The 15315-nt window shown below is 39.8% G+C and overlaps 1 protein-coding gene across 8 annotated transcripts in view; it reads right to left on the minus strand.

Moving 5' to 3' along the window:
• Positions 1–15315, minus strand: part of LOC120717148 (C-myc promoter-binding protein-like) — a 93221-nt gene that overhangs the window by 42282 nt on the left and 35624 nt on the right. For all 8 annotated transcript variants that reach the window (XM_040005000.1, XM_040004998.1, XM_040004999.1 and 5 more), the window contains exons 5-12: positions 13345–13514; positions 8130–8416; positions 7620–7686; positions 7330–7388; positions 5276–5420; positions 3853–4028; positions 3331–3431; positions 2346–2561 (exon numbers count right to left, since the gene is read on the minus strand). In XM_040005000.1, the coding sequence (XP_039860934.1) occupies positions 2346–2561; positions 3331–3431; positions 3853–4028; positions 5276–5420; positions 7330–7388; positions 7620–7686; positions 8130–8416; positions 13345–13514 (1221 nt within the window). The remainder of the gene's footprint in view (positions 1–2345; positions 2562–3330; positions 3432–3852; positions 4029–5275; positions 5421–7329; positions 7389–7619; positions 7687–8129; positions 8417–13344; positions 13515–15315) is intronic.

The following is a 15315-nucleotide window of genomic DNA, read 5'->3' on the forward strand; positions in this document are numbered from 1 at the left end:
CTCTCTGGTTCAGGATTACATTCGGCCCGTAGAGAACAAAAGGAGGTTGAAATGTCTTAAAAGCAGCAGGAAAAGAGCAAGGATTAAAGTTCATTAATGCTCATCAGAGAAAGACGAATATTTTAGAACACCTCTAAAACAGAGTGCCATCAGCACACTGAGCTTGGTGATACCATTTTAAAGAAAATGGATTGACTAGCAGGTGGTGCTTGTATATGTGTTCATCTGTTATTTAGAAAATAACCTGAACTGAAGTAAAAGTTTGTTTTTTTAAATTTACCATCTGCTTTGCAAATTTGAAAAATCAGAGTAAAAAGGAACACAGCTGCAGCGTGTGTGTAAAAATGTCATAGACACAGATGTTGATTCATATCATCATATTAACATACTTAGTAATATTTTATTGTTGTGGATATTAAGTAAAAAGTGGTCAGGAGTTCAAATGTGATGTACGAGCTGTTACATATTTCTTTGAGTTATTATGTAATATACTGCAGCTTTTCCTGTTTGCTGTATCACATATTTCAGACAGGACGCAGCCTTGGCTCCAGCTATTCTCCAGTGGAGCAGGCTTATCACCCCAACTCACTTCAACTGTGATGCAAAGCAGCTTTCATGGGCTCAGACCCACAGGCAGGATGACAACCCTCTGGAGCTCAGAAGCTGCAGTGTTAACTGACTAACCTTCAGTTTGCAAGCAGCCTCGACCCTTCAACCCGAGCATCTCCTCAAAGCCTAGCCTTCCTGCCCAAACAGCTTCTCTGTGTATTTACTCGGAGGTGGAAATGGACACTTACGAAAGCTCATGTATTAAACAACGCCATCTGTGCTTGAGGCAGGCCAGCTGTCGAGAAGAAGGTGCGACAGATGATGTGGTCTTAGCTTAAATATTCAGAACGTCATTAGCACTAATCATGCATTGTGACTGTACAACTAGGACTGGATAATGATGAAAAAGTAGAGCAAAGTTAACTTTTGATTCTGCGCACCACATTGGATGTTAACAGCCTCAGCTCTGTTGGTCAATTGTCAAGTCATTTCCCTAGAGCTCTTAGTTCTAAGAAGGCTCTTGTTGGTTGGTCTAGATTCTCAAATTAAAATGACTCAGTAAGTCTCCACTAACTCATTAAATATCCTTGAGATTAGCCAATAGCCATGCTAATAAAATCAATGGGGAAGGCATTGAGAAATACACAATAAATCTTCTTCCCCACACCCTCCAAAAAAATCTGACAAAATTAATAGAGCTAATCTGTCAGGATATGTCACACAATTTTCTTACTTTTTCCAGAAAGAAACTAAAATAATAATATCAGCATTATTTTCTCTAAGAGCTCAGGCTGGCTTCTGTTTCAAATCGTCAACATTATGGACGTCAGCGGTCAGGAGACAGGTAACACAGCAAGTGTATAAATCCTTCTGTAAAATGTGGTTAGTTCACTATTGTCAGAGTGATTGGCTCACAATGTGTAACACGCAACAAACTTCTACTAGTTCCAATTAGGGAATCTGGGTGGAAAAGTCTAATTAGATTCTTTATTACTCCACATATTACTAACAAATTTCAGCGGCATCAGCAACAATATTGGAGACAGTGTGGTCACTTAAAGACCAATCACTCTCATATCTTCTGGACATGTACACAATTGACACCATTATGGGACAGTATATTCAAGTTAATGGATGACATCATGGCCTATGCCACCCCTAAGGAACCCAAGACCTTCCTACTGGGTCTGCTACCCAGAGATTTGATACCAAAAAAGGACAGAAACTAGAAAGGCCATAACAAGGAATTGGATTAGCAGAGCAAGTGCTAGAGATTATAGAAGAAATACACTTGATCGAGAGACTGACTTTCTTTCTACGACTCGAAGGACATCTTTTTCCACAACACTGGACTAAATGGCACAATTACAAGCAAAGGCTTGAAGACTGTTATTTAATCCAGTCTATACCTCTTTATTTGTAAGATTCTTGAATAGTGTCCCAATTTGTTCCATTTATATTTTTGATATATTTTTGTTACATTTTTGTTGCTATGGAAAATTGGAAATAGAAAGTTTAAAAAAAATGTGGTGAGTGCAGAAAAGTACCATAAGGTTCAGGCTATGTTAAAGAATGAAGGTGGTCATACCAAATATTGACTTCCAAGCTGATTAGAATTAAAGAAACTCTGTTTTGCCCAGTTCTGTACCTCTGAGACTTTTCATGTTTCTGTGTGAGGAATATGAAGAGGCCAGTGGGGTGAGGACACCAGCTAATTCATTCAGTCTGTTTCCTCTGCACATGGAGAGCTGTCGAGAGTTCAAGCTACATGTGGACACTGACATTATTCCTAATACCTTGCAAGTCAAAGAGTGAGCTAGCGTCTGTGGCTTTCTCTGAAGGCGCTTGAGTGATGGGGCGCAAGAAGGAGCGGTAGCCCTTCAGAATTGCAGCCATGAAGCGCAGAAAGGCTTCCTGGATCTCTAGCTCCAGTGTGTGGAGACTCTTCCCACAGCTCAACTCTGACGAATCGCTCATGCTCAGCTCCAGCAGCCCATCTGGTCGGTACTGACCTGAAGCAGGAGGAAAATACATTTTAGCAGCTGACAGCACATATCAGGATCTTTAGGCTAATGTCAACATAAAGGGTAAATCACTACTTTCAGCTGAGCCAGCTGCATCATTTGCATTTTGATGAAGTGGTTCTGATCTAAGTGCATGTGTTGAAAGGTTTGTGCACAGCTGCAGTATTCCAGTAAGTAATCCTACTGTGAATGAGGATTAGTATTACATAATTACATTTTTTTAATCATTAGTTGATATCCTTATTTAGAGACTTCCAACAGGGTTAAATGTCTCAACTACAACCTCTGGCATGCATATCAATATTCAGCACTTGTGGCAGTTACTGGCTAGATTTTCAACTTCACTGAATTAGAAAATTAAATTATTCAGATTCCTACAGCTCAAGAAGCAGCAGGTTTCATGTTCACTCAGTGGGTATGCTTCCTCAAACGCGCAAAAAGTTGATAACAATACAGTGAGCCCCACACCAGAGCAGACGGATAATTAGGAGATTATGCTTTGATGGGATTATTGCTGGCTTTCAGATTTGAATGGAGAGCTGGACAAAGGAAAGTGAATGGAGAGCAAATTGTAAAGGCAACACAATCAGTGACTACAGATGATAAAAATAGAAGAGCGTGCAATGTGGAAACCTTAGTTAGACCCTAATTATCATTGAAAGTGATCTTTACCATAAATACATCCAGAAATGAACTAAATAAACGCCAACACTGGATGCAGTTTTACAATAATTTGCCCCACCGCTTCAGCACTCACCATCAACAAGCTGCTGGTAGAGATTATTCAGCACATTCATTAGGTTTTTACAAGCTTTCTTTGGCAGAATCTTCCATGTGAGGGCTCGCTTATCTTCATGGCTAGAAAAGCAGAAACATACACTGAGGCCAACATCAACATGAGCAGTGGTTAGGCCAAGAGGGATTTCAGACCACCCCAACGTTGTCTGGCTGGTAATAAGGCCAAAAATGATGCGAACCATTACTGACCTTACCTGGCACGCTAGAAAATTGCATTCTCGTCATATTAAAACAAGTCTGACACTACAAAAATAACCATTTCCACCCAATCTCTGGCCTGATGTCTAAAGTTAGAACTCATGAGCCAGCAGCTATGCTGTCTGAAAAATAGAGGGACCAAAGGATGTTGAGCTTATAGCTTAGAAGGTGCTGTATGGATCGCTGTATAGAACAATGAACACGGTGAAGATTAAGCTCAGCAAAATTCACTTTCTTACCTAAATACCTACAGCTGTGGGAAGGTTTTAAGGATTGTGCTTACTGGAAGATGGTGTTTGTGTCCAGGTCCACGCAACTGACATCCGGAGGGGGATCATAAAGATCAAAGTAGCGAGAGTCCACGCCTACAATGAACGGACAGGGGGCACTCAACACATCAGCCAACGCCAGGGGGCACAGAGGAATATACGGGCAGGGCCAGTGGAACGGAAAAATCATCTGAGGAGGGTGAAAAAGAGCACAAGAGCATAAAAATCAGACAAACCTCCTTCAGTGAATTTCCAGTTAACACAGGACTGAGCTATAGTGCACGTGGTCAGATTCACAGTATAGCTGAGCCATGTATAGGATTAAAACAAAACGTGAACACCATCTGCAGTGTTAAGAAAATGTTTGTGACCCCCCATCCCCTCCCTTCTCTATCTCCTTTGACCTCCTCGTCCAGGTGTAACAACAGAATTACGGTGGATACAGGACATTCCACATTTCGTTTGGATTAAGGTCCAGACTTTGGCTTCATCATTCTAAAGCATTATGTTTAACTGTTCTTTGGTACTTGTATGCTTTAGCTCATTGGCTCTCCTCATTACCCACAGATGTCCTGAAAATTTCATTTGTGTGCTGGTATAATTCTTAATTTTTTCTTAATTTTTTCCATCAGTGATGACAAGTATTTCTATGACACCACCACAATGTTTCACAGATGGAAAAAGGCTCCCATCCAGGAATGCTGATTATTCCTTTCTCCAAACATAATGCTTCTCATTTGAAATAAAAACAATCTATTCTCCATCCACAAAAACACTGGTTCAACAGCTTGCTGGCTTGTCCTGACTTGTCCATGTTCTAAAGAGAAGTTGTGTTCTCCTTGCATCCCTTTACTTCAAATTGCTGTTGTTTAGTATTATCTCGTTGGGGGAAACACGGAGTTAACTTCTGTGAAAGAGCCCTTTAGGTCCTGGGAAGTTACCCGGAGTTCTTTCATAGTCATTCAGACTTTAACATGACATTTTCCTTGAGTGATTTCTGTTGGTTGACCCCTCCTGTGGAAAGTAAGTATAGGTGGTTCTATGTCATGTTTAGCATCACAAACTTTTAATGTTAAGGTCAGGCTTGGATAAATCCACACTCTTAAAAGTAGGACACCCACTCACACCTGCTTGTCATCTGACTGAAAACACCTCTATCTAATTTCACCTTCAAATTTACTGCTCATCTTAGCAGTTCACTTTTCTATCACGGAAAAGTCAGTGGCCAACTATATATTTCTATGACTGGATTTAAAGGTTTTCTTTTTTACCTACAACAATGTTTTATTGTATTTATAGAGATATATAGACAGGGGTTCACAAACGTTTTCTTGCAATTGTAAATGCTGTCATTCATTTAAATTAAGTATAAAACAAGAAGGCAGTGAAACTAAGGGGAGATAGAGCACTCTATGACAGCTGAATGGAGTTACTTACAGACACGAGAGCCTCAGTAACACTGGTCAGTACAGCCGGTCGTAGTGAATGGATCAGGATCTTATGTTCAGTGACAGCAAACACCAGCAAGGTGACAGCGTTCTCTGGCCCAAGGTTGTGGAGCAGTGTGGAAAATCGACCACCACTAAATAAATAAATATATAAATGATTTTCTTTTAAATTGTTTCTTTTAAAATCTATTGTATATATTCTTTGAAAGAAAGGCTTTAGGTTTCTCAAACAACTCTAATATTTATAATATAAGGCGAGTTCAGACCTGATTATATAAACTTGGCACAGAAAGTAAGGTAATTTGGATTTGGTGGATTATTTCTTTGTTGTAACAACAATTCTTGGAAAAAAATGTGGTACCTGGACAAACTTCAAATGTTGATTTTTAAGGAACCTAAGGTAAATACAACTGCAATAAAAATGTTCAAAAGTTAAAGTAATACTCAGCCATGGAAAATTAAGGTAATTGATACCAATAGTACACCTTCAACTAGAACAGGGAAGGCCATTAAAGATGTTGAAGTGCTTCTAATGTTCAAAATATTAAAATGACCATTTAAGTAGAACCATGAAAGTCAAAACATGATCTGGAAGAACAGAAAAAAAATTCAGATATGGCATTTCTGCTTATCAGAAAAACAAAAACACCCATATCACTGCAATGGTGGTTGCATGTGACTGTCAAAGCGTCACAGTCACATGCAACTGTGACGCAACTGTGACGCTTTGATACACAAATACAGTCTTGCAGTCCAAATATGAAGAGTGTTCAAAAGGAACAGTACCTGCAACCTCATTACAAATGTCTAAAGTCTGCAAAGTAACATCTGGATCAGCCAAAGTCATTTTGAAAACAAGTGCAGTGGACAGATGATGGTCACACCGAGCTGTCTGGCAACAATCACAATGATTTGTAGAAATAAAGTGAAGCCGCGCCTAATTTAACAAAAACTTTAGATTGGAAACATATTTTCGTTTGGAGCTGGTGGGGATTCAGGGGCAAAGGAGAATCTGCATGAATAGACAAAAACGGGTACAAACTAACAAACCCTACCCAAAAGAAAGTAAGAGCATTGGCTACGAACCCACATTTTTCTATAAATATTTGTGTGGTCTCAGAATTTTACAATCTCAGTTTAAACTGAAACATTTTACTATTGCATGAAAAAGATTTAATTTTTCATGCAGTTTTATTTAATTTGATGGGACCAACATGCCTCTAAAACTTTGAGACACAGACAATAAAAGGCTGGAAATTTAAGTGGTCCTTAAAAAAAACAGCTGTGAGAACATTTTGCACCTAATGAGTGTCACTGGCAACAGGCCAGGAACACGACTGTATGAAAACAAGAGGATCTCAGGCACCACTGTGGGCATAACAGGGCATGACATGTTTCTGTCATGGAAATCACTGCATGGACTCAAGAACACTTCCAGAAGTCATTGTGCCATCCGCAAATACAGGTTAAAGCTCTATCATGCGAAGAAGAAGCCCTATGTGAAGATGATCCAGGAACACAGCTTTCTTCTCTGGACCAAAACTCATTTAAAATGTAATGAGGCAAAGTGTAAAACTGTTCTGGGGTCAGATTATATCAGTGTGTTCAGTTTGAAAGCCTGCATCTCTGATGATATAGAGTTGCATTAGTACCTCTAGAACTGACACTTGTACATGTGGAAAGTTGCCATCAATGCTGAGGTGGCAGCTTTTTCAGGGAAGCCCTTGAATATTTTAGCAAGACGGTGCTACTGCATCTATTACATCAGCATAACTTACATGCAGTCCAGACCTTTCACCATTTAAAAAAAGCTGGAAACAAAAATCCTGTATCAGACAAAAATGGGATGCTACACAGCAGTAAATATGACCCTGTTGCAAATTTTTTGGGACATGCTGGTGCAATTTTTTTCTGACAAACTGTACATTTTGTCAGTTCAACAATTTGATATGTTTTCTAACTGACGTTTTACACATATTTCTTTAGATCTGACACCAAAACTAACATTTAGCACAAAGAAACTTTGAGCACAGCTGCTCTTACCTGAGCGGTAATGGAGAAGAGACCGGCTGGCTCAGCATCAGGCTGTCATGAGGGGAAAGCTAAAGAAAAGCTGGAAAATGAGATAAAACCAACCACGCAAAAAAAGTCTGCACTGAATCATTTAAATGTTCATCCATAATGAAGGACCAAAAGCGGTGCACCCCTGCGGGTGAACTAACACCTTCAGAAATCAACTCATTCTTCAGCAAGATGCAGGTTAAACATTCTAGCCTGCATTAAATGCAATAAGCATCACAAAGAACCATTTCGCTCTTGCAGTTAAAACAAACCTGCACAAGGATGCGAGGCCTCTGAGAAGAAGGGAAGGGAACTTTGTGCATGAAGTGGGAGATGTGCCTGGAATGAAGAAAAATGAGTGGAACATAAGGCCAAATATGCCAGCAGTAGGCAGCAGAATAATCCATCTGTTCAACCAGTAATGAGCAGGAGTGAAATACACAAAGCATGACTCTTCTGTTACACATTACCTTACCAGCAGAATTACAAGTATGTATCTGACCAAACACAATTTCTGTTCCCTTTTTTCTTCCTCCATGTGAGAAAAAAAATTTATTTTCTCTTTTTCAACTCTAACATCAGGAAAAACAGGTCCAGGTTCAGACACAATTAAAACTAAACTAATGACATATCTCAGCGTGACACCATGTAGCAAACTGCCAAAGAAAAGAGTTATATTTCCACAACCCAATCATTGTAGTTGCTAGAACACTAAATAATAACATGTTCAGCAACCAGAGCATACAATTTTTAAATGAAGAGAGAAAACACAGAGTACCCACTTCTCAATGGGCAGGGCATGAGGGCCTGAGATGGAGTAGCGATAGAGGAATGTGAGGAACTTGCGGAAAGCATCGAAGAAGGGCCAGTGAGAGAGCAGGCAGATACACTTGTTGGTGTAGACTGAGCGCGGGCTGCCGTTTGCGGTGCTGCTGGTGCCAGCGGCCATACAGCTGGAGGGAGAGGGTTTGTGAGGGTCGGGGATCAGGAGACCCAGCTGGGAGAGCTGCTGATCGGTCAGGCACTCCTGTGGGTAGGGCTCATAGAACTGAATGGCAGCACCGTAAACCTGGTAGAGGAGAAATAAAAACACAGGAAACCAGAAACAGTCTAAATACTTATATACCTCTGTGATGTGATAATGCCACAGTCAGACACTTTTCTTGGTTTAGATTTGCTTTTGAAAAGGATGCAAAAAAAGATTTTTGTAAATAATAATTGATCTGCCAGTGTTTCTGTGACTGGTTAATAAACTAAAAGAAAAAAAAAAATCATGCCATTTGCAATTTTACATGCCCAACTTCACATCTTAAAATTACTTGCTTTATCTATCTGACCGCCTAAACTCAAAGATTTCATTTACACAATTCAGCTCATTGCAAATGTTGCAAATGAAAATCAACTAAAACCCATCAACCTATCAAAATAGTTCCCAACCACTTTATGCTAATCAGCCAATTAGTTCTGATAAGCCAATCATTTTCTTTAGTATCTCCTCTCTCACTCACACAAGCAGACATACTGGCAAAACCTGAAAAAGTTGATTCTCAGCACACTGGCATACCAGCTTAGCATGTGAGATAGGAAAATTTTTAATGTAAGAACATTTTAATTTCACTAACATAATAATAATAAAAAAAACCCCACTTGAACAGTAATATCAACAGTTAAATTAGCCCACATCTTGTGCATCCTGTGAGTTGGCTGAGGCAACACCGCACAGGTCACTGATGAAACATACAGCATGGGAATTGAGTTAAGCAGCGGTAAAGACCTATTGCAGTACTTTGCCTCGAGGTTTCTTAGCATAATGTAAACTGTAATGGATTTTCCGCAGTTTATTTCTTTTTAGGACATCCAGTACCAAAATGAATGAATGCTGGCTCCTGCCCACCAGATTCTACAGCCTTTTCAGGGCGCAACGACAATCTAAAATGTCCTCGCTGTCCAGAAACTTTCCAACTCTCAGGGCCTAACATGGTTGTAACTGTGACAGAGGTAAAGCACACCACACACACACCTGACCTGAACTAATAACATTAATAATACAAAAGAGTGGACAGGTTCTGTAGGGTCCTCTGAAGCATCAGCAGGCACAGAAACAGTCTGTGTGTAGCTGTTTAACTTCTACTGATCATTGCAATGCCAACAGTGGTTCAAACAAACAGCAGTTAGCTGAGCTTTATAAATCTCCTCTGCTTCCTGGAAATATGAGACCTTCCCACTTCATACACAGATCAAAGCTAACGGGCTTATCTGCTGTGTTGCCTGTTTGGGTCCGTTTTTCACATTTTCCTCTGAAAGGAACTCAGGCCTTTGTTTGCCAATGAGTGGGTGTGTTTGCTTCTATGTACACACTGTGGTCAAAAATGAAGCCTTTTTATTAAAAAGCACTGTGTTTTCATTCTATGAATGTCTATGAATGAATTTCCTTCTTCCACCACAAAGTTTACAGTTTCATCCAGAAACAGGAAGCCAGCTAGAAATAAAACTGGAGGTTTGACACCTTTTAACTGACGATAAAGTTACAAAAAAAGTAGCAGAGACTGTGGTTATGGCAATAAATATAGAATATTTAACTTAGGCGTGATTGCTCAGTTATCAATGGAGTCTGTAGACTGCCAGAGTCCAGCTGGGTCTTCCTCTGACCTTGGCTAGTACAGGGAGTGCAGAATTATTGCAAGTTGTATTTTTGAGGAATAATTTTATTATTGAACAACAACCATGTTCTCAATGAACCCAAAAAACTCATTAATATCAAAGCTGAATGTTCTTGGAAGTAGTTTTTAGTTTGTTTTTAGTTTTAGCTATTTTAGGGGGATATCTGTGTGTGCAGGTGACTATTACTGTGCATAATTATTAGGCAACTTAACAAAAAACAAATATATACCCATTTCAATTATTTATTTTTACCAGTGAAACCAATATAACATCTCCACATTCACAAATATACATTTCTGACATTCAAAAACAAAACAAAAACAAATCAGCGACCAATATAGCCACCTTTCTTTGCAAGGACACTCAAAAGCCTGCCATCCATGGATTCTGTCCGTGTTTTGATCTGTTCACCATCAACATTGCATGCAGCAGCAACCACAGCCTCCCAGACACTGTTCAGAGAGGTGTACTGTTTTCCCTCCTTGTAAATCTCACATTTGATGATGGACCACAGGCTCTCAATGGGGTTCAGATCAGGTGAACAAGGAGGCCATGTCATTAGTTTTTCTTCTTTTATACCCTTTCTTGCCAGCCACGCTGTGGAGTACTTGGACGCGTGTGATGGAGCATTGTCCTGCATGAAAATCATGTTTTTCTTGAAGGATGCAGACTTCTTCCTGTACCACTGCTTGAAGAAGGTGTCTTCCAGAAACTGGCAGTAGGACTGGGAGTTGAGCTTGACTCCATCCTCAACCCGAAAAGGCCCCACAAGCTCATCTTTGATGATACCAGCCCAAACCAGTACTCCACCTCCACCTTGCTGGCGTCTGAGTCGGACTGGAGCTCTCTGCCCTTTACCAATCCAGCCACGGGCCCATCCATCTGGCCCATCAAGACTCACTCTCATGTCATCAGTCCATGAAACCTTAGAAAAACCAGTCTTGAGATATTTCTTGGCCCAGTCTTGACGTTTCAGCTTGTGTGTCTTGTTCAGTGGTGGTCGTCTTTCAGCCTTTCTTACCTTGGCCATGTCTCTGAGTATTGCACACCTTGTGCTTTTGGGCACTCCAGTGATGTTGCAGCTCTGAAATATGGCCAAACTGGTGGCAAGTGGCATCTTGGCAGCTGCACGCTTGACTTTTCTCAGTTCATGGGCAGTTATTTTGTGCCTTGGTTTTTCCACACGCTTCTTGCGACCCTGTTGACTATTTTGAATGAAACGCTTGATTGTTCGATGATCACGCTTCAGAAGCTTTGCAATTTTGAGACTGCTGCATCCCTCTGCAAGATATCTCACTATTTTTGACTTTTCTGAGCCTGTCAAGTCCTTCTTTTGACCCATTTTGCCAAAGGAAAGGACGTTGCCTAATAATTATGCACACTTGATATAGGGTGTTGATGTCATTAGACCACACCCCTTCTCATTACAGAGATGCACATCACCTGATATGCTTAATTGGTAGTAGGCTTTCAAGCCTATACAGCTTGGAGTAAGACAACATGCATGAAGAGGATGATGTGGACAAAATACTCATTTGCCTAATAATTCTGCACTCCCTGTAAATGACAAGGCAGCAAACACACTGTCCTCACCAAATATCCCCCTTAGAGTCAACCTTCCAAACGAACACACACACACAGAAACTTGACTCAGCAGCAGCAGACCGAGAAGGGTTTGGCACTGCCAGCTGCTGCTGACCTCTAACTGACCTTGTTCAGCAGAGCAAACGATTAAACAGTGGAAGGCTTTGGATGTTATTTGTTTTCAATCGTGATTGTTTTACCACATAATTCACTAATATGTGTCAATATGACACTAACCACAACTGGATGCCATTCCAAACCCAGAGATCAGCACAGCAGGCCAGAGCTTGTGTTTAGATTTGAAAACCAGGGATGTGCCTGTGTGCCTGTTTGAAACTGGAATTGTGCTCCTCTGCTGATGTGTCAGTGAACCTCTGCCGGGTTTGTTTGCATAAATTTACCCTTTCTTCTTTAATAAAGAATTCAAGATAGAAAAAAGCAAAGTTGGGCAACCATAAAAAGATGGCTTGTTGAGAAAAATGAGTTTCCTTTGGACTCCACAGTCCAAAAACATGCATGTTTTAGGATAACTGGTGACTGTAACTTGGCTGTCTGTCTCTATGTCTTAGCACTTGTAACCTTATCTATGGGGAATACTCTCCAATATAAGACTGCTGCAGCCCATTTTGAAATCTGAAAAGCCCCTCCAGTCAACCCAGGCCTTTAACTCTGATCATTCAATTCAATTCAATTCAATTTTATTTATATAGCACCAAATCACAACATAAGTCGCCTCAAGACGCTTCATAGATACAGAGAAAAACCCAACAATCATATGACCCCCTATGAGCAAGCACTTTGGCGACAGTGGGAAGGAAAAACTCCCTTTTAACAGGAAGTAACCTCCGACAGAACCAGGCTCAGGGAGGGGCGGCCATCTGCTGCGACCGGTTGGGGTGAGAGAAGGAAGACAGGATAAAAGACATGCTGTGATCACACAAGTCTATTGATTTTGTTGATTACTAAGGTCTATCTTGGAAATTAAAACTGTCCCTCTTTTGGAAGTGTGCTAAGTATTTGGATATTTTACTAACTCCTCAACATATCAAACTGTACGTATTGATGGATCAAAGTAAGTTTATATTACCCGCGTGAACAATGTTTACACCGCATAACACTATATTTTAGCCTTTATATAACTGGAATTGAAGGTAATAATGCCTCTTTTAAAGTGTGATATGATTTATGATGGGAAAATGCATGACTGGGATACTAAATATATCGGGTTACTGGTTTGATGTGCATATGTGTGAGAGAGTGACTCATTAAGAGAAACAGAGTCTGCATTGTTGTGCCCTGAGAAGCAAAAAAAAATAGCTCCATAAAAAGACTACAAAAGGAACAACCAACTACCTACAGTAGTGTTCAGGCATTTACTCTTCTAGTGAGCTGGTAGATTCTTTTTTTTTTTTTTTTGGGGGGGGGGGGGGGGGGCTGTTTTATTGTTGTGTTTTAATTCAAAGTTGCTGCCTTAAAATACAAAGCATTACATATGAGTTTATAAGGTTTTGGCAACATGCCTGACCTATTTTTACTTCTGGCATGCAGCACAATGTGGTTTTCTCGTGCCCTACTACAGTGTATGACTCTGTGGTCGTGTCAGCTGTACAGATGGCAGTTGAAGTCTGTTGATGAGGTCTAACAGTCAGTGGGAGGCTCTCAGATCCAATGCTGTTGCCAGAGAAGCTTGTAAGTCACCTGGATGAGTGAGAAATAAAGTAGTGTGGCCAAATATCCATTCATTCATCTCACCTTCTCTCCAGAGGCTCCGGTGAGGACAAAGGTGGAAAAAACAGGGAGGGAGTATTTGGTGTTAGCTGGCCAGCACTCAATTGTGGCCCCCATGGGAAGGCAGAAGAGAGGAACAGACTCTGGCAGAGGGAATGACTCATAGTCCTCCTCTGGATATCTGCTGAATAAACCTAACAGAAGGAAAAAAAGAAACACAAAAACCCCAAACAAACAACTGAGAACTCAATTTAGAGAGCAGCTGAGGGCAACAGCCCACTATGAATAACAATTACAAGCTAATGTGGATGCAAAATTGCCTTTCTAATAAGCTTAAAAGCAAACAAGTGCAATGTACTATAATCACAAAGATAATGTACAACTTTATCGAGGCAACGTGTCACTAGAAACGCCTGGCTTTGTAATAAGCAAACAGTCCTACATAATCGCACATTCAGACAATTAGTTACTGTCAGTGGACACAAATGAAGAACAATGAAGTACTGATTTTACTTTCGCACTTACTTAACTCTTGAGCTGCATCCAGCTTGATAAAGGATGATATGAACTAAGCGGTTACACAAAGAGCTTTACGATTTAAAGTTATGCCTTATTAGGAATGTGGACACTTCTGCTAGTTCAAGTAAATGACACTGCAAACACTTGCCAGCTACTTACTAAACAGTAGGGGTGGGGGAAAAAATCGATACTGTGTAGTATCGTGATATTTTGTTTGCTAATAATGTATCGATACAGGGACAGCAGAAATCGATATTTTGTTACAAAAAAAGTTTTTGTGGACTGGAACTCTGACTTCAGAGCATGTTGATCCTTTTTCTGAGCAAGAATCCTGACATTCCTTCACTGTCCAAATGTGTTTAACTTGTTTTTTGGCAGCAATAAACATGACAGTTTACTTATTTTAATTTAAGACATGTTTTATTTTAATTAAGTTTAAAACTTTTTTATTTAATGTAAAATTATATTTTGTTTTAATTTACTTTCAAATTCTTCAGTTGCTGAATGGGCTGCATAGTTTTCATAAATTGCATTGTTCAGAATAGCTATAATTGTACCAGATGGTTGCATTCAGTCAAGTTGGACTAGACTGTAATACAAACAGTTCAGTTTGTCAACAATAAAACTGACTTAAATGAGAGAAAGACTGAGTGTGAGACTTTGATATTAGATAAAATGAATATTGATAAAGTTTACCTTTATGTACAGAATCTGAATATCGCAAAATATTTTTAAAAAATTGCAATAATATCGTATTGTGCGTTAAGTATTGTGATAATATCGTATCGTGGGATGTATGGTGATTCCCACCTCTACTAAACAGTTGTGAAAACTGTGACGAGTACAATACAAACTGGTGAAGGTAAAGCTGAAAGTAAAAAGTTGTATTTTTAGAAACAATGGTTGTGGTGCTAAAGATAAACTTTTACTTTGAAAGCAAATGGCTTCCATTTGTTTGTGGTGTACCTTGCTAAGTCTCACCACAGCTTGGTGATGATCTTTAGCTTCATTTTTAGTCTCCTCCAAAAAATAAAATATAGCCCTTTAGCTGTGGCTGATGAGAATGCTGAAATAAACAGCAAATGTGCCACAGGAGCCAAATAATTTCTTGAAAATGGTTATTAAGCTCGGTTACACTGTAAAGTTTCACTGAATTATACAGGCAATCATTTTTTCTGTTAGTCTAATATATATATTGGATTACAAAACTTTAACACTAAACGCACTAAAAGGAGGAGGGCCTTAGCAGTTCCCTGTGCTAAATACCCTACTACATTAGACACTCTGACTAATGTCCTGCTCCACAGCTATAAGTGCTCCTTCAGATGTCATTTCTACATGAAAACCAAACATCCATCGCAGAACAAACTTATCTTTGCTCACATATGGATTAAACCTGAAGCTTGTTGCTTGGTGGATTTCCTTCCTGGCTTGAAATGTTGAAAATAAGCATCATTTCTGTGAGCTGACTCATCC

Source organism: Simochromis diagramma, unplaced genomic scaffold (genome assembly GCF_900408965.1).
Source record: "Simochromis diagramma unplaced genomic scaffold, fSimDia1.1 OVJJ01000494.1, whole genome shotgun sequence".
In the NCBI taxonomy this organism is placed as follows: domain Eukaryota; kingdom Metazoa; phylum Chordata; class Actinopteri; order Cichliformes; family Cichlidae; genus Simochromis; species Simochromis diagramma.